Raw genomic sequence first — 19,978 nt, forward strand, 5'->3', positions numbered from 1 at the left:
CTGTTCCACAGCTCTGGTAACTCCTTGTATCTGCCCTCTGCTTGCATCCTCAGCTGTTGGTTTGTTGGCTGCAATCCTGGTCTGAGGAACCTTAGGAGTTTATCACATCAGCAAACCAGTTCTAATGTGCTACTGAGTACAGTAGCAGGTTAATGTGGGAACCTTAGGTCTTCCAAAGAACGTACCCCTCTCACTTCTGGCCACTGGAGGGTCCAGGGAAAGTGCCCACCCTTCCCTCACTGCAGTTCTGCTCTGTCAGAGCTGGTGAGCTGCAAGGGAGCAGAACGCCCTTGCCAAAGAGCAAAAATTCTTCATCAAGGTGCAGGTACCCGCAACCAAACACTTCTGGTTTTGTGCCTTCATTTACTTTGGGTCTAGGAAGTACCACTTACTGTTCAGATTCACAGGTGTTTCAAACAACTAGGACAACATTCTCTCTCCCCCCCCCCCCCCATAATAGGCATCTCTCTAGTTCTGGCCGATAGCTCTCTTGACTGATAGACCTTACACCCATGCTATCCAGAGCCAGCATTGATTTCTCCTCAATGAGGATCTGCTTAGGGTGGGGGTGAAGCAAACTGTACTGGATGTTTGCAAGAACGCGTGCAATGGTTTTGCAGGCTCAGTCGGGTGTGCTGCTGGCCCTTAGGGGCAAAAAGGGAAAGCCAGATGGTGGAAAGCACCAGCGAGCTTGCTAGGTTCCCCCCTGCTTTGCCTCTACAAGCCCGAACCACGTATGTGCTTCTAGTCTCGCTCTTTCCTCAATAGTACATCACGAGTCCAGCCTCCTGTCCTGCTTTAGCTAATATTGCGTGGGAAGGGGAGGCCCGATATGGCAGGCAGTCATCTCCGAGCCAATCCCCCCCGGAGAGCCGCCGACACTCCTGCTGCGGAAGGCATCTCACCAGAGCAGCGGGTTCTGCCTTTAAAACCACGTGCAGGCTAGAAGCGGGCGCTGAGAGGCCGCGAATGCAGCAGCCAGAGGCAGGGGGGAGGGAGCTGTCTCTTCCCAGCCGCTGGTGTTGGAAGAAAAACTTCTAGGGTCAGTGGGAGGGAGAGAAATTTCTGGTCCGCTCAGTGGCTGTCTGTGAGATCACCCCGAGGCGCAGGACCCTGTCCCTGGGCTGGGACCCTGCTCAGCGTTAAGGATGGGGCGGGTGTTGGCTATGGGCTCTCAGCTGCTGCTGCGGGGAGGGAGCCTGGCAAGCGCAGCTCAGGAGGAGGCTCCGCTGGCCGGGGCTTTTCACTGACCCCTCCCCAGCGTGCCGGGATCGGCAGCGCCACCGAGCAGGAGGGAGCTGCCCCGGCCGGAGCGCGCAGAGCAGCCGCCCAGGCGGGGCGAGGGGGCAGCGCGCCCGATCGCGTTGCGATAACCCGGCCCTAGTCCCTTCGCGAGAGAAGGCAAAAGGGGGGCTCCGGCCTTTGCCTGCTGCAGGGCCGCGCGGGAGACAAAACTTCTCTGCTGCCCCCGAGGAGCAGCCGCCGGGAGACTCCCACCAGCCGCCCCAGCATCCCGCCCCCGCTGTCCATCCATCTCCCGCGGGATCCGGAGAGAGGAAGCCAAGGCCGGGGGAGCGGAGCCCAAGCGGAACTCACGACCCTCCCCCGCGCGGAGTCCCGGGGCGCAGAGGAGTCGGCGGGGCGGGAGGGGTGTCTGCCGGGAGGCGCCTCCTCCATCTGCTGCGTGGGGAAAGAGCCAAGGCGAAGCAAGAGCTGCGTGTGCAGGGAGTGCCCGGGATCGGACTGCAAAGGGCGCTGCCTCCTAGCCCGGGGGGCAGCTCGGGCCCTTGGCCAAGCTGCGGCCCGGCGCCGCGCAAAGTGCAAGAAAGTCGGGAAAAGTTCCTGCCCGTCGAGGTCTCCCCGCCGTGCCGCTGCCTGCCGGGCGTGTGACACGCAGCACCGCTGCAGTGGGAGGAGGGCAGGGCTGGGACCTCCCTCCAGCGCAGGAGGAGACTCAACCCGTGCTTTTTGCGGGCTGGGTTGCATCGCACCCCCTTGATTTGCAACTTTCTCCCCAGCCACCCTTCGGTTCCCCAGCAGCTGGAGGAGGCTGCTCCCCGTCGGGGTATGTGCGGGCAGCGGCGGGATGGCCTCGGCCGTGTTTGAGGGCACCTCTCTGGTGAACATGTACGTGAGGGGCTGCTGGGTGAACGGCATCCGGAGACTCATCATCAATCGGCGCGGGGACGAGGAGGAGTTCTTCGAGATCCGCACCGAGTGGTCGGACAGGAACGTTCTCTACCTGCACCGGAGCTACTCGGACCTGGGCCGCCTCTTCAAGAGGCTGCTGGACTCCTTCCCGGAGGATCGCCCCGAGCTGTCACAGTCCCCCCTGCTCCAAGGTTTGGGCAGCTTCTGGCTTCCTTCCTATTGCCTAAGACCCTGCTCCTGGCTTGGGGTGTATGTAGGTACACCCTGGAGAGGGTGGGGAGAGTAACTTAGTTGCTGGGGAGAATCAGGCTCTGTTGCTGCCTGTGTGGGTTTGAGTCGCTTTCCTGGAGCGATTGAAAGGCTACAGAACGAGTGGGGGAGGAAAGGGTTAAACGCCATATAACGGGCTGGATACTCTCCACTGTGTAACTTACAGCCGTGTACAGTGCCTGTGAAATACCACCTGGCTCAGTCAGACTGGTAACCCTTCATACAAGGCAGTGGAGAGAATTTACGCCAGAGGTTTGGCCGAGATTGCTGGGAAATCGAACTCTGTCATCATGCTCCACATAGGCACAAGCCCCAAATTCGGATGCACCCTGTGGACGTAATTGCAGAGAGGGTTCTTAGAATACTGTCCCACCCCCTCTTGGTCCAAGTGATCCTAAGTGACATAATCTATGTTTACTGCTCCATCCACACTGATTTAACCCCTCCCCACCCCTGCCTGAGACACTCTGAGGGGAGCGGGGGCTTTTTTTTGGGGGGGGGAGTGGTATGGGGGAAGCACTGGTGTTGAAAATGGGAAGTCTGCAGCTCTTCACAGTCGATAGAGCAGACTTACAGGGCTAATAATGGGGGGGAAAAGTCCAGACTTTGTGTATATTTTCCCATGGTAACATGGAAGTTTGCTGCTGCTATCTCTCTTTAACCATCCTATGCTGAGCCCCAGTGCAGGGTGATGGAGAATTAAATTCTGAGGCTTGATTCTCTGCTCCTTTGTACAAGTGTAGTTCTACTGACTTCAATGGAGTTACTTCTGATTCTCACCTGTGTGAGAAAAGACATGGTCCTTGAGGTTGGAGGTAGCATTAGAGAGTTTTCCCCAAGCTAAGGTGGTTAAAAAATCATTTTTTCTAGAGTAATTCAACGTGAAATATGTCTTGCAGGCTCTGTCAGTCACTCAAGCCTCCTGCTTTCTTTACTCCTGCCAGGTTTCCATCTATTTGTGTTGTCATTTTGTCCTGTTAAAAATATCTGGAATACATTCTTCTTCTCCCCCACCCCTTTCCCCCTGATTCCTCCCCTGTGCTGTATTCTAGGTTCATGGGAAATCACTTCTCTTTCAGTTTCTGAAAATGTAGAGTTGCTCATTTTAGTTCATCTTGTTTCCCCTCCTCATCCTTTCTCAGCTGACACTGAGGGAGGAAGGAATGCTTCCTGACAGTCTTGGCATTGAGTGCCCCCTGCAGTCAACTGGGGAACCTTGCTGTGTAAAAGCTGAAAACCCTGGAGCTGGCTGCCAAGTCTAAGGCCTAATGATTTGGGCACTCAATTTAACATACTTTGGGCCCGATTTTCAGTGGTGCTGAGCACCTATAGGCCCTATGGACTTGAGTTGGAGCTGTGAGTACTCAACACCTCTAAAAACCAGGCCCTAGTTGTATCAAGTGTGGCCCTTCAAATCAGTGACCACTCTTGCAAAATATTAGGCCTTAATTACATGTTTCAGAGGCCCCATTTGTGCTTTTTCACTCACACTGGAATGCTGATGCCCCTACTTGATCGTCCCACGTAGCATGAACTATAACTGATGAATAGTCAGGGAAGAGTAAACCTCCTTAGCACATTAGGAGATTTAATTCTTGTGCAAGGCCTGGGTCCTGCAGCCCTCACTTCTGTGAGTAATCTTTCCCACATAAATTGTCATCCTGATTTCAGTAGGCTTCCACAGTGAATGACAGGCATGAGGAGGGGGTGAAAGAATTAAGCCCTAATAATACAGTCATTGGCAGCTTCTATCTCCCTACATTATTTTTAATGCTGACAATTCTATGATTTGGGGGGTTAAGATATTTTAAATCTCAAGAACTGTACTTTCTTTGGCTAATGATGGAAACTATTTACAGTGAAACACGTGAAAGTGATGGAATCAAAGTCCTGAATTGTTTCTGAGTATTTGCAGTATATAGCTGGTAATTCCAGTTACAGTGAACCCACTTCTTAAAATGAAATTCTGTGAAAAATGACTTTGCGGTAATGAGGTATCACTGCATTTCTCTGTACAGTCTGTATTTCATATTTATTCACCAGAACTTGTGCATGTCTGGCCACACATACAGTCAAATCTTCTTTAAATGATGCTTTGGATATAAGCAGGGGATTTTATAATGTGTTTGGTACACATAGGGGGTATGACCCCATTTTAGATACACTTTTTGGATCTCAGGTTTCTGCATGTAGCATTTTAAAGAAGAATCACATGTTTCCATAAATTTCAATATATTTAACCCAGTAGAAAGTCACACCGTTTCTAGGCATTAGCACTGAGTCAGATACATTGTTGATCCTAGCTTTTCCAAAAGTGCCAGGCAGAGTATTATTTGCATCTTTAATCTTTATGGAAGCAGTGAAAGCATTGTTAGTCAAATTTGCATTGCATAGCAGGAATTGGAAGTACTTCTGGTTACCGTAGATACATTTAAGTAGCATCAGAAGAATTAGATTATCCTATCATTTATATACACTTTGTCAAACTACGTTATATAAAAGTTAAGGGATATTTTCAAGTAGCAGACACCTAAAATTTGAACTAAAATAGTTTGATCTTAAAAATGGTTGTTAATTTGTAGGTTTAAAAAAATTTCCACTTTTCAGTTGCAGAAACTTTAGAAAGAGATGGTAGACCACTCCTTTTGTGGGACTATAAATACTTGTGGGTTCAAAACAAAGCTAACATTTTGTGCTGGTATGTTCCTTTTTGTGCAGTAACAGCAAATTTTAGTGACACCCTCCCCCGCCCCCCAAATCCACTATTTCCAGAACTGTACAGCATTAATGATGCTTATGCAAAAATAAGGTAATGGGGAAAAAAACAGACCCATATTGGCCACTGTTGCACTAGGAATACTAAAAAAGAGGTGCGGAGAATAATGGAGAAATACATATTTTAAATCTTTAAGAGGGAATTGCAAGCTAATTGTGGCTTGTTTTGAGATTGGAGTTCTGCAGCTCAGGGCTTGTCCACACTTACAGATCTGCAGCAGCACAGGTGGAGCTGCCCTGCTGTAGCGCTTAGTGAAGTCGCTGCCTATGCTGATGGGAGAGATTCTCCCGTTGGCATAGGCACTCCACTTCCTCAAGAGGCGGTAGCTATATTGACAGGAAAATCCACACCCCTGAGCAACGTAGTTATACTGACACAAATTTGAAGTGTAGACCAAGGCTCAGTGTTTTGCCTTCTGAAGTTTGTTACATGTAAATCTATTTCAGTCTGAAGAAATATCATTGACCCTTGCAAAGGGCATTTGTGCAAATGAACTGACCTGGTATAAATGCATGCTTCTATACTGCAACAAGGATTCCCTAGAAAGTCTTGATCATGTGCTTGGTACCACGGTACATGCTGTTGGGAGATCTCCTCTCACTGGGGGGTCAGGCTATAATATTACACCAAGCCTGCTTTTCATTATGAACTTTGCAGCATTTGGACCTGCAAACCCCCCTATTTCATGTGAGCAGACATTCATTATGCAGATTGTTCCATTGAAGGCAGTTGGTCTCTTTATAAGAGTAAGAACTGTTTGCATAAGTATTTTAAGGCTTGAGCCCTGTGCTAATACGCATACTGAAGGAATTAAGTCACTGCATTAAACTATAAGTTTCTATAAACTTAGAGTCCTCTTGCAGGATCCCGAGCCCTTCCTAGTGGTGCTCAAGACCCTGAGCTGCTGTATTCATATACCTTAACTTTTCCAGGGACTTTGTGCCCTAATGGGGGGTGGGTACCAGCACACCCAGCAAAAATTCTGACTGAAAAGGCAAATAGAGAGTAGTATTAATTTGTATTCCTTTAGACCAGAGTTTCCTTGAAAACATAAATGTTCCTGCCACTTTAATGTGAACGGAGGGTTATCAGAATCTTGCAAAGATCAGACTTTATGAGCCATGTTGTACCCTTAGGTGGTGTGGTACCTGCATAGGAAGCAGGGAATTTAATCAGGTACCTCTCAAGCAGTTTCGTCTGTATTCTTCTGTTGTGTGGAAGACAGGGGGATGGTTCTCCTCCATCAACAGAAGTAAGGCAGGGTCTGGTCCATAAGGCTCACAAGATCTACCAAGGGCACAAGACCATCTACATCAGGGGTTCTCAAACTGGGTGTCAGGACCACTCAGGGGGTCGCGAGGTTATTACATTGGGGGGTCGCGAGCTGTCAGCCTCTACCCCAAACCCTGCTTTGCCTCCAGCATTTATAATGGTGTTAAATATATTGAAAAGTGGTTTTAATTTATAAGGGGGGTCGCACTCAGAGGCTTGCTATGTAAAAGGGGTCACCAGTACAAAAGTTTGAGAACCACTGATTACATGTTCCAGTGGAATTGCATTGGCATGGTCTCCCCTGATTCCAACTGTGCCAGGACAGGGGCATTCTCACCAGAGGGATTAGAGGGTGTATCACATTTTATTAGCTGCCAGCTTTATTTCATTTCACATGCCCTGGTAGTTCCAGAGAAAGTGTGTGCAGGGTGGGAGAGGAATGCTGCTATGGAGATAGCTGATCACCTTCCCCTTTCTGTATAGGGAGTGGGGAGGGTATCAATCTCGTACAATCTGTACTATAGTACAAGTAGTATACACAGTATAAGCAATAAGACTTCATGGGAAAGTATACTTGATACCTGGCCATCTGGAATGAATAATGAGGCTAAAGGCCAAGTACGCTCATCAGCATGAGGTGTGAGTGTCTAGGACAACTGTACTCCTTATTACAGTGATGCTTTTCTAAAATGTTTTTCTTACACATTAATAGTAAGCTGGCTAACAAGTCCGTTTCTGTGCTGTTTGCCACTCTTTGTAGGGTCATAAATTTTGTCTTCCAATCAGATTCCTGTTCTTATAATGACAGAGAATCTTCATTCTCATGATTCATTATGATGTCACCAGAATCTTCATAGTATTTTCTCTGGGTGTCTGAAGTGTGCCTATCCCTTACTCTAAGCGCCTGCACAAACAACACAATATAAAAGTACAGACTGGCTCAATAAGTGCGGTCTTATCATTCACAGACATACACAGTACTTTACAATTTTAGTCATTACCACTCTACACTCTGCTTACATCTATTCAAAATTACCTCCTCTGTAAAAATTGGTGAGGAAGACAGCAAAAAGGATTAGGGCGCTGACATAAAATTGATCAATTCACTCTAAAGAGATCCAGAAATAATTGCAGTAGATCAAATGAATAAAGTAAAATAAAGAAAACGAGGTACAAATCTGGCATAGAATGAATGAGAAGTGGCTACTGCCCGCAAAATAATATTGAGTAGTTAGAGACTTTTCTTCAAGCACGATCCTTCACCCATTAAGTCAAAGTCAAACCTCCCACTGAATTCAGCAAGTGCAAGAGCCAGCCTCTAGTGCAGGGATTGGCAACCTTTGGCCCGCGGCCCACCAGGGTAAGCCCCTGGAGGGCTGGGTCAGTTTGTTTACCTGCTGCGTCCACAGGTTCGGCTGATTGCGGCTCCCACTGGCCGCGATTCGCCGTCCCAGGCCAATGGGGGCTGTGGGAAGTGGCGGCCAGCGTATCCCTCGGCCCGCGCTGCTTCCCGCAGCCCCCATTGGTCGTGGAGCCGCGATCAGCCGAACCTGCGGACGCGGCAGGTGAACAAACCGGCCCGGCCCACCAGGGGCTTACCCTGGCGGGCCGCGTGCCAAAGGTTGCAGATCCCTGCCCTAGTGCTTCTTGATCAATCTAAATTTTATCTCCTAAGCACAATCCCACTGAAGCCAGTGATAAATTTGGCCTTTTGAGTGATTATGTGTTTTCTGGGAATCCTAATGGAGTGAAACTATAACACTTTTATACACTCTAGTGCTGTTTTCCTAGGGCCAAATTCTGCTTCCAGAAATTCTGCTTCCAGAAACTCTGCCCTCACAGACTTCAGAATTTGATCCTAGTATTTATAAACTCTTAACATGTGCTAATAGCTTTATGAATGTTCATGTTCCCAATGAAGAGACACATGGATGGTAAGCATGAAAGCTCAAATGCACTGCCAGAATGGTCATTCACATTATGGCTGTGTGTAGTGCCTGAACCTCAGGGGTGAAAGTCACTTAAAGGACTTACCAGTACACCGGACTCCTGAGCAGTATGTGTGGCCTCAACCAGAAAAAAAGGGGGGGCTTTAAATTGCCAACAGAGCTCCGAGGCTCCCAGCCACCTCTGCTACCCGGGGGGCTCCGGCAGCAGGGCTCTTTTTAAATCGCCGGCCTGTACCGGACCGTACCAACTTACTTACACCTCTGCTGAACCTACCCACACAGTCTTAGTACATACAGTCTCTTCTGTCTCATAGTGCTGTTCTGCTGTATTTCTCTTTTCAGATTGTTTCTCTTACGGTTGCTTCCTCCCCCACCCCTGCCCCATCTAGTCTGATTTTTCTCTTCCTTTCTTCGTCAGTCTTTCCCAGGCCATTTATCCCCCTCATGTCTCACTTTGCTTGGCCTACTTTCTGTTTCCTCTCTTCCTCTTCATGTTTTTCTCTGTCCTTCACAAGAATGTTGGTGTCACTGATAATTAATTATATGTGGCACATCAGAGCTCTCCCATCATCCTCCACATTATCTCCTGACACACAACTTCTGTTTCATGCTGGATCATCTCTGCCTTCCTCCCCTGTTACATCAGTGAATGGGAAAGAGATGCTCAGCTGCTTCTGTGTCACATCTGCAGTACACCAGGAAGGACTGAGGGCTGCATGATCTGGATTACACACACTAGAAGACTGTCACATTTTGCTGCACTTTCTGTACCCGTAACCTGCTGTGTTATGTGTGCTCTCTTATACACCGTTTACAAGACCATCTGGGAGTTTAATATATGTGTGAAGGGAACTCTACTGAGGCAATTTAGCAGTTTCCAAAGACAGCAGCTGTTACAGTACTGTGACAATACGGATAAATACACTGCATCTATTGTGCCCCATTTCATTGTTGACATTGTCAATAGTTCATTAACAGAGTTTGTTCAGAACTTCAGTCTGGTGGACAAAAGGGAACAGATCTTCATTTTCAGGCTTCTAGCAATGTAGTCTGACTGAAATTCAGTTTTTTTATTTGCCTTAATGGCCTTTAGATTCAGCTCTTCCAGGATGGCATTGGTTGCATACCATTGCTAAGGACCTTTCAGTGAAAGGACACATTTTTTCATTTGCTCAGTCTCCTTTACAAGTTTTACTTGGTTATAGGTAAATCCATTGAAACCAGCTGATGTTCACCAAATCATTCAACAGTGTGGTCCAGTGATGGCAAAAATGAATGGTTCATCTGATTTCATAACAAAGCCATCCAAAAATTTGGAGTACATGATGAATTAATAACATTCGTCAGTTTGGAGGTTTTTTGGTCCACGTTCCATGCTGAGTTTCTGAGTTTGTATGAATTCAGTGCTAAAAGTGATAGCAGAGACTTCCATTTTAATGCCAAACTCAGTTCATTTCATTTCCTCTTCCTCCCATCACTTTTCCCTCACTTCATTTTGTCTTTTGTGTTCTGTCTTATACCATGTGTCTTATCTGACACCCTGTGTGCAAGATCACCGGGGCTGGGACTGTTCTCTTTGCTTGTGACAGTAAAGTCCTGAACACCTAGACTGGTTGTAGGCGCTATCATAATAAATGGTAATGTTGGTATGAATGTATGTAAAAAGCCAGTGAGTTGAGAGACCAGAGTTCTCTGCCTTTAACCTCCTTGGGCTGTGCATGTGTGCACAAACAGTTAAGTTAAATATAGAATGAAATAAAAAAAAACAATCTTTTTACTCTTGAATTCCTGTTTTGGGGAATTTGTCAGGCTGTTGTTTGAAAGGAATACTGCTAGGTGCTGTAACTTACCTCTGCATAGTCTGAGTTATAGATCTTAAAATAAGAAACCTGTTGTATCAGGATTAAATTTGTGCACTAAGGCCCAGATTTTTACAGGTATTTATCTGCCTAAAGATGAACATTTTGAAAATCTCACTAAGGACCTAATTCTCACTGCATAATGCTAAATACCTTTACAAATCTGGCCCTAAATGCCCCCAAGCAAGAGCTCTGTTCAGAATGTAACCAATTTAAAACAATGGTTTTTTTCACACTGCCAACATCCAGCCACCAGCACAGCTTGCCAGCTTCTCCCCAAGAAACACCCCCAGAATGAGCAATGTTGGTGACATCACATGAAAACGAAACCCTTGGAGTGCAGAGGTGACCTCTAAAACCTGGATTATTCTCTCCAGAATTAATGCATGGACTGAACCCTCCATGTGTGGATTTCCCCAGCCCCCTGAGGATAGCGGGGAAGAGTGCTGCCTTTGTGACGCCATCCCCAGCCCCATGCATGGATAGTGTGGCAGAATTGAATTGAGGTATCACAGGGGAGGTGCTGCTCTCATAAGAATTTAGGACAACGTTTTTCAAATGCAGCCATCGTGGCTGCATGCGCCCACCAGGGGCTTTTTGTGTGGCCACAACAGCCTCCTGAGTGGTGATGGGGGCGGGGGAAGCATCGGCCTCTCCTCCTCCCTCCTTGTTGCTCATGGATGCGCCGCCCTACACAGCGTCTGGAAAGAGGTGGAGCACAACGCTGCAGGAGCAATGGAGTTCTTGACCCACCATCACTTCTGGCCTCTGCTGCCTCCCTCTTCGCAGCCCCCTCCCCATCCAGGAGTTAATGGGTCCTGGGGCTTGCTGAGAAAAGTGAAATTAACAAACGTGCAAGTTATCACTTCACAGCAGACTTACTAGCTATCTGTGAAAAGTGATACTTGTATATTTATTAATATCACTTATCACTTTTCATAGCCTCCCAGGTAGCTACTAAGTGTGCTGTGATATTAACAAATATACCAATATTCACAGCAAGCCCCAGGACCCGCTAAGCCAGGGGTCTCAAATTCCCGGTGCCCGCGAGCCTCCCCAAAGTGGCCCGCAGGGCTCCAGCAGTTTTGGGACCGGGTCTCTCCCTTGGCCCCACCTGCCACCCCCGGAAGCTCCCACCTCAGGGGCCCCGGCAGTGCAGCGGAGCTGAGCGGAGTCTGCCTGCTTGCTTCAGTGGCTGCTGGATCCTCCCTGCGGCCCAGGGGCGGGGTGGGGCTGTTCCTCCATGCACTGCCCCTGCCCCGAGCGCCTCTGCGGCCAATGGGACGCTGCGGGGGCGGTGCCTGGGGGCAGAAGTGCACGGTGGCCCCTGAACTGCCCCACCTTGAGCTCCAGGTAAGCGCTGCACCCTCTGACCCCCTCCCAGAGCCTGCACCCCCACCCTCTCCCCACATATCCCCTCCCGCCCCAACTCCCTCCCAGAGCCTGCACTCCCTCCCCACATATCCCCTCCCATTCCCAAACTCCCTCCCACAGCCTGCACCCCCTTTCTCTTCCTACACACCCCCTCCAACACCCAAACTCCCTCCCAGAGCCTGCGCCCCATCCCCACACCTCCCAACACCCAAACTCCCTCCCAGAGCCTGCAGCCCGTCCCCATAGCCCCCAGCCCCAAACTCCCTCCCAGAGCCTGCACCCCCTCCCCACACTCTCCCAGCCCGCAAACTCCCTCCCAGAGCCTACACCCCCTCCCCACACACACCCCAGCCTCCAAACTCCATCCCAGAGCCTGCACCCCAGACCCTCTCCCCCACCCAAACTCCCTCCCAGAGCCCAACCTCTCACCCCTTCTGCACCCAAACTCCCTCCCAGAGCCTGCACCCCAATCTCCTATCCCAGACATCCTCCCCCACCCAAACTCCCTCCCAGAGCCTTAGGCAGGTGGGGGATGGAGTATTTTTGGGGGGGCAGAATTTTTGGGGGGCGGGTTCTGGGCAGTGTGAGTGACATTGGCCCACTGGGAGGATTTGCGGACTGGCACTGGCCCTAAGGTAAATTTAATTTGAGACCCCTGCGCTAAGCCCTGGATGGGGAGGGGTGGCGAAGGGGGAGGCCACATTATTTTTGTTATTGAGTCTGCCAAAAAAACCCACAAATATATATTACAATGATTTGGATGTGAATCTGTGCATATTTAATTGTTTTTCCTAAAGTTAATTAAGTATTTTAAGAAAAAAGTGTCAGTGTGGCCAGCAGTGAGAGTTGGTGGCCGCACTCAGAGGCCACTAAAAAATTTGTTGCGAGAACCCGTGACATAGGATTTGCCACACTGGATCGGACCATCTGTCCATTTAGTCCAGTATCCTGTCTGCAACCGTGGCCAGAACCAGCTGCTTCAGTGGATGGTGTAAAAAATCTGCAGTAGCCGATGTGGGATAATCTGCCGTCCACATAGGTTTCATTCCTGATCTCTAATAATTAGAGATTAGCTTAAACCCTGAAGCATGAAGTTTAATATCCCTTCCAACATTTTTATTATCTTTAATTATAACAACTCTGGCTATTTTTGGTTATCCATATAAATACCCAGCCTCCCCACTCTTTTTTTTAAATATTGCTATGTTCTTGGCCTCAATTATTTCCTATAACAATCAGTTTCACAGCTTAATTGCTCCTTGTGTGAAAATGTATTTCCTTTTATCCGTTTTGAATTTCCCACCTTTTAATGTCATTGAATGTCCCTTTGTTCTTGTATCATCCCTGCAGATCCTGTATAATTCTGTGCAGAAATGGGGAGGAGGGGTGGCAATAACAACTGTAGACTGTCTTATCTTTCTCTGAGTCCAGTCTGAAGCTGCTAATGCATGTCCTGCAGGTGGGGAGATTTGTAAGATCTAATTGCCTTCCATGCAATTGGGAGGGGGCTCAACCTCCAAAATTTGTGGTCTCTCAATTCCTTTCGGTATAGGAAAACTTTGCCAGGTGTACTTCATGGGATTGTCCACCTCTTGGTTTACCTTGCTCCCTCCTGTGGGTTTTCCCATGGGAGATGGCAGTCTGGGTCGAGGAGAGGAAGGTACAATGTGATTTATTTTTTCATATACACCGTGGAGGATAATATGTAATAGTAATCACAGTACAACATCTCACACACTTTGCAGAAAGCATACACTTGCTTTGACCTCCATGCTCCAGTAAGGTTCCATGGTTAGTGAGTTAAACTTAAGAGTGGAAGGGGAGGATCTCTATGCCAATCCCTTCGCCCCTTACCCATGAGTTAGTCCCATTGGAGTCAATAGGGCTAATCTTGTGAGTAAGATGAACAGGATTTGGGACCTGTCTGAGACATTGCCAACTTAAACATAGCTACATTTTTGGAAAAACAAAGACCTATTCATGGCATTATCTAGGGATGGTGTGTGAGACTTACATCTCTTATGTATGTATGTAGCTATTTTGCCTTGGAAGTCAGTAGATCTTTTTATAAGTGATTAATTATGTACATTTCTCATCAACAGTGTGTGTGATATAGTGAGCTGGGCACTATTGAGTGAAATTCCTCCCCCGCCCCCTATCAGTTAAAAAACATGCAAATAAATGCTTTGCTATGTATGTGTGTTACATAAAAGTTCAGCCATGTGCAAGATTAGGTGTATGGACATTAAAATATTATAATTATTCACATTTCAGTAACATTTGTATATAACTGAAGGTTTTGTGGTGGGGAAAAGAAGCCCATGGAAATCCAGTTTAGCTTAAGAACGATAAAGATGGGTGTTTACAGCATTTAAATCACTTGAAATGATAGTTATTTGTCCAAGCTTAGTACACATAATAAGACAGCACAGCAAAGTTTCCAGGGAGGATCTAGCACATGCTTTCAATTAGAAGTCAGACTGCAGCAGAAGAAAAGGAGTGTGAGCAACATTTCTCCATGACCTCATTAGGATATTTCTCAGCTAACCTACGTATGCATGACTGAACAAGTGAAAAATAGTACAGTTGGGTTCCAAGCTACAAGGCATCTTCTTCTGATTTATTTTCCTGTATTTAAGGACTTCTGTCTGAACAAGGTTTCCAAGTCTGCGTTAGCAATGTAAATGGAGGACTTGGGTGAAATCCTGCAACCCTCTCGGCCAAAAGTTACTCTGACTGATCCTGCGAACTCTTATGCATGTGAGCAATCACATAAATTGCAGGATCGTGGCCTACAGTTACTGAAAGTACTATGGCATGTCTTGTACCTGTTAATTTTTAAAATTATATAATGTGTGCAAATATTACAAATGAAATTATGCTGGCGTGAGTTTACATGTAAAACCATTTGGGTATTTTCCACATATTTAGAATGCAGATGCGTCAAGCAGAGGGGCCTGTACCTAGCTGAATTCATAGTGACTAATCGTAGAAGATCAGCAGCTTAGGCTGCGTGTTTGTAGTGAGTGAGAACGTTTATAGTGATTTATTCGTGCATATATAGTTCTTATTCATGCATGTAGGCAAAGCCTGTCCTGGAGCTCTCTCTGTGGCAGTGCAGATTTTCATGATCCTAAAAGCAGACCCATGTGCTAATCATGCAGTCTGACCACAAATTGGCACTTGTCAGTCATTGAGAGGAAGCATTATTTTCAGAGGTAACAAGTGAGCATGGATGGCTCTTACAGGCTTTCGGTAGAAAAGCAAAAGGGTAGGAGTTTCCGCTGCCTCTCATCACTCCTAATCTCCTTCCTCCCCACTCCGCTTCTTTTCTTCTGGTACGTTGTTTAAGGTTTTAATAAAAATGTTTTTTATTTTACTAAAAGCTATAAAGCCTTCTGTTCCAGTTTTCTAGTAGGTTTTTGTATTTGGTCTGTAGCTGATTCTTTTCCAAGATCTAGAGGTTAGAAACATGTACTAGAGGTGAAATCTCTTGCTTATGATGGAAAATCTTGGTGGATGCATGGAGCTGTAGAACCCCCTACTGGGTGGCCTGTGAAATTCCAGAGACTAAAAATCTCATCTGCCATTTCTGATGAAAGAATAGGCCATTGGAGACAGAGAGAGCTCTTACTTGGACTAATACTCATTCCTGCCAGCCATCTCTTTAGGAAGATTAGGAGGTGTGTCAGTGTCTTGAATCTGCAACACTGGAAACCTTTACTTACACAAATACACCTCTACCTCGATATAACGCGACTCTATATAACACGAATTCTGATATAACGCGGAAAAGCAGTGCTCTGGGGGGGTGGGGCTGCGCACTACGGCGGATCAAAGCAAGTTCGATATAACGCAGTTTCACCTATAACGCGGTAAGATTTTTTGGCTCCCGAGGACAGCGTTATATTGGGGTAGAGGTGTAGTCTGTTCTCGTGCAAGTAATTCCATTGTGTTCAAGGATTTGCAGAAAGTTTTTATATAATGCTGTATGTCTGGCAGGAAAAAAAGATGAATGCCTATGTTAGAAATATTACTGGAGAAAAGCAGATCTTGATATTAGAAATCAACAGATGCAATCTTATGTACTTGGTCACGTTAGTTGTAGAGATGGCAATAACCCGAGAAAGTTATTATGGAAGGAATGGTGGGGGTCATTGTAGTGGGGGACGACCAGCGAGACAATGATGGATGGATAGTATATGGCAGATCACTGGAAGGTCAGCTGCTCAGCCCTTGAAATTAGCGATGGATCGTGAAGGCTTTAGAAAATTCTGCTATGATGTCACTAATATTAAGACATGAATATATGGATTTATTTACTTACCTACTTATTCATAGTAAAAGCCAGGCAAACAGTACTGTGCCACTTTGCATATAGAATCATTGGGCCCATGTCAAAGCACCGGTGAGGCTGGCCTGGAATAAAGAGCTAGCAAAATGGGCTACCAAGCAACTAGAAAGATGTAGAAAATGAGGCTATATCTATATGTTGGTCCAACTTCCCAATAACCCTATTCACCTACATTGTGGTAAGATAGAATCTCTGTAGGTGCCTATTAGTTACAAAATTCAGAGCTAGATCAAGATTCTGAGCACCCCAATATTAAGGGCTGTTGTTGACTCAGGCTCTGGGCTAGGAACCTATTCCTTCCTTGAGTATGGAAGAAATAGGGGAAGTTACAGTGTGCCTAATGGATTTGTATAGAATATGACAACACATCCAACATCCTATTGGTCCATCCTTGGCAATCCTCTGCTCTGCCGTGGATGATGTAATTTTGGGGCCCATTGCCAGTAGTAGTTGCTGTTGAGATAGTTTGTAACCATTTTTTTTTAAACTAAAGCTGTACTTTAAGGACCATTGCCAGCCTAAACTCACACTTCTGCCTGGAAGTTACGTATGTGCTAGTGCTACGAGCAACACCTAAAATAAGGCTGTGTAGACACTACTACTTATGTTGGTATAATTTATGTCACTCAGGGGTATGAATACGCCGCCCCCCTGTGCGATGTCAGTTACACCGATCTAAGCGCCAGTGTGGACAGTGCTATGTGGCAGGAGAGAGCTTCTCCCGCCAACGTAGCTACCACCGCTTGCAGGGGCCAGATTAATTAAATCGATGGGAGAGCTCTCTCCTGTCAGATTAGAGTATCCGCACTAGCAGTGCTGCCGTGGCACAGCTGCACCGCTGTAAACTGTGTAGTGTAGCCACAGCCTAAGATAACAATGTCAGAGAGAGATTGGAAGGAAAATGTAGGTGAAATTTTTCTATATTTTTGTCCTTAGTTTGTTCGTTTTGTATGTTTGACAGTCTTGTATGGGTCTTTCACACAGAAACAAGGAGATTAAAACTTTTTTTAAAAAACAGGAAAATATGAGTGTAAAACCACAAAAATTGTCAGAGTGCTCAAGGACAGGGTTCTACCTCAAACTATTTTACACGTTTTTGTTGTCTGCTTTTAAAAGATTCACCTAGGTTTTTCAGTTTGCTGGATTTTTGTCTGCAGCAGCCTTTAGGACTGCCTCATTTTCCAACAATGAGGTCTGTTAGGTTGTGAAAAAAATCTCTCAAGTATTATGGTGGAAGCCTCTTATTCTGAGACATTTAAAATAGAGATAAAGCACTCTAAATATATTGCACTGACTGGATATTAAGATGGTGTAGAGGACCTAACATGTCTTTTTCCATCTTGATCGTTTCTATGGCTGTGTGATAACGTTCATGGTGGATGATTACCATGACAGTTGTAGCAAAAGACACTTGTCCTGCAGTCTAGCTGTTTACAAATAGGATTTTGAAAAATCTTCCTTTGATTATTGCTCCTGTACCATATTACATTCAAAGAAATATGAGACTGCTCTCAAAGAGCTTTGTTTAGCTTGTGTTTGATTCTTCCTCTTCTCTTGTGTGGGTATTTTCTTTTCTACTCTTCTTTGACAAATAAGGATGGATTATGGCTCTATAAAGAGGATTTTGGGTTTTTTGTTTTAATATCCCTCCCTGTGTTCCAACACAACAACACTCTGAAATTAAGTTAGGGGAGCTACTTCTGGACAATGGGTCATCATCTCCTAAGGTAAAAGAGGTGTATCAATTAGGCATGCTGTTTGATGCCTTTCCACATATTCTTGAGCAAACTAGATCTGTCTACCACATATAGACGGCTGCATACATGTTTTGTATTTTCATTCTCGCTTACAATGTGTTTACCTTGTTTCTAGGACTAATCACAATAAAAGAGGCCCGTGATATAGAAGCCAGGCTTAATGAAGTGGAGAAGCTTCTGAAGATTATTATAAATATGCCTTGGAAAGTAAGTATGCAAAGTACCACCTTACTGAACTTCAGACCCGGTGGATAGTAACTTGCCCTCTTCATTTAGATGGGAAGGCATGGGGCTGTTTGAGCTTTTGCAGAGGCACAAGGGGCTGTTCAAGATCCTGCACATCATCCCTCCCTGTATCCAGGGCCGGCTCCAGGCACCAGCCCAGCAAGCAGGTGCTCGGGGTGGCCCAGGGGAAGGGACATGCCGTTGGGCTGTTCGGCGGCGGGTCCCTCTCGGAGGGAAGCACCTGCCGCCGAATTCCCACCGAAGAAGAAAGCGACGTGGTGGAGCTGCTGCTGGAGTGCCGCCGATCGCAATTGCGATCGCGGCTTTTTTTTTTTTTTTTTCCAGCCACTCTCTCTGTGTTATGAGGGCTGCATCAACACAACATATATATATATATATATATATATATACACTACCTGTATGGTCCTAAGGATGTCAGATGGGCTGCAGCTGTGTGCTGATTGGACCACAAGCAGCCGGCAGGTTGAGAACCAGTGATCTAAGTAATGTTCTGTTACATAACATTTACTACAAAGTGACCTGTGCATTGCCATGACTATCATCTCCTTGTCTTTCAGGGTAATATATCTGACCTGCATGGTGTGTTGAACTGAGGGCCCAGTCTTATAATTAGATCCACATGAGCAGACTCCCTGATTTCAGTGGGGCTCTGTATGGCACAAGGGTATACCTCTGTGTTTTCTGATTGCAGGATTGGGGCTGTAGATTGTAAGCTCAGTCAAGCAGGGACCATATATTTCCCTGTTTTTATTGCATGAGTCACACTGAAGGTGCTTAATGAATAATAATAATAATAATAATAATGGGTATTATTTGTAGTCTTGCCACTGCTACCCCAGGCTTCTGAATGCCTTTCTTTTCATGTTATCTAGACCCTAGATTCAGTCCGCTTTTTAAATTGGACAAGTTACTTAACCTCTCTGATCCTTCTGTTGCCCATCTGTACAAAAGGTATTATAATATTTGTCTCCATGATGAGGCTATGTTGAGGCTTGATTAATGTATGCAAAACACTTAAAGATCCTTGGGAAGATCTTGTAACAGAGCAATAGCTCTTGAAGTTCAACCACACATGCAGGAGTTGGGAGATGAGTTGCATTCTTGGTCATGGCACTGGCTTTGCTGTATAAATGGGGAAGTCACTGAACGTGTGTGCCTCAGTTTCCCCATCAATAAAATGGGGATAACGATACTTTGCAGGGATACTGAGCAATTTTATTCATTTTAAGTGCTTTGAGTTCTTCAAATGGAATGCATCATGAAAATACAACGTATTTTTATTTTATATTTTCAGCCAAGGTCCTATCATATGACAGTGTAGCCAATAGACCATGTGCCAGGCGTGATCATTCTGCCTGACAGTCATATCTCTATATTTCAGTGTGTCAGATACTTACAAAGTGTGTAGTCACGTCTGCTGTGTCAGTGTCTTTACCAAGGAAACTAACTCATGAGCAAACAAAGCGCTTACTGGGGAAGAAAACTACTTCAGTAATTGGTGACCATGGTGACTGATAACCAATGTGAATGGTTGGTCATTTTGAAATCTGAAGATCATGAACCTGGTTGGCTACTTGTTGTTGTGTAGAGCAAAATGTACTGCACAGAAGTCAGTGGAGTTACACTAGTGAAAAGGAGTGCAAGCGAGAGGAGTTTCAGACTTCATGAGATTTTTGGCATGTCCAGATGAGTTCAGTGTAAGAGGTTCCCTCCCACCCTCCCGCACTGGACAAATAAGTTTGTTATAAGGAACATTAACTATATTTTATACAAAGTCCCTAGAAAATCACTGATGGGCAAGTAACAAAAAACAAAAATAAACGTGCCCATTAAGTAGTCATAATTTATTAGACAAACCCTGAGAGACACTGGGCATCTGAAATGCCTAATGTAGTCAATGGGAGTTGCATGTTATCAATAGGAATTGCATGTATTCAGCATTTCTCAAGATTTGACCCAGGAACAGGTGG

At 46.0% G+C, this 19,978-nt stretch overlaps 1 protein-coding gene across 1 annotated transcript in view; it reads left to right on the forward strand.

Moving 5' to 3' along the window:
- Positions 1 to 946: 946 nt before the first annotated feature.
- Positions 947 to 19,978, forward strand: part of PXDC1 (PX domain containing 1) — a 33,880-nt gene continuing 14,848 nt past the window's right edge. Inside the window, exons 1-2 of the mRNA XM_054019164.1 lie at positions 947 to 2,342; positions 17,878 to 17,969. Of these exons, the coding sequence (XP_053875139.1) occupies positions 2,087 to 2,342; positions 17,878 to 17,969 (348 nt within the window). The 5' untranslated portion in view covers positions 947 to 2,086. The remainder of the gene's footprint in view (positions 2,343 to 17,877; positions 17,970 to 19,978) is intronic.

The sequence above is a fragment of the Malaclemys terrapin genome, chromosome 2 (assembly GCF_027887155.1).
Source record: "Malaclemys terrapin pileata isolate rMalTer1 chromosome 2, rMalTer1.hap1, whole genome shotgun sequence".
Classification (NCBI taxonomy): domain Eukaryota; kingdom Metazoa; phylum Chordata; order Testudines; family Emydidae; genus Malaclemys; species Malaclemys terrapin.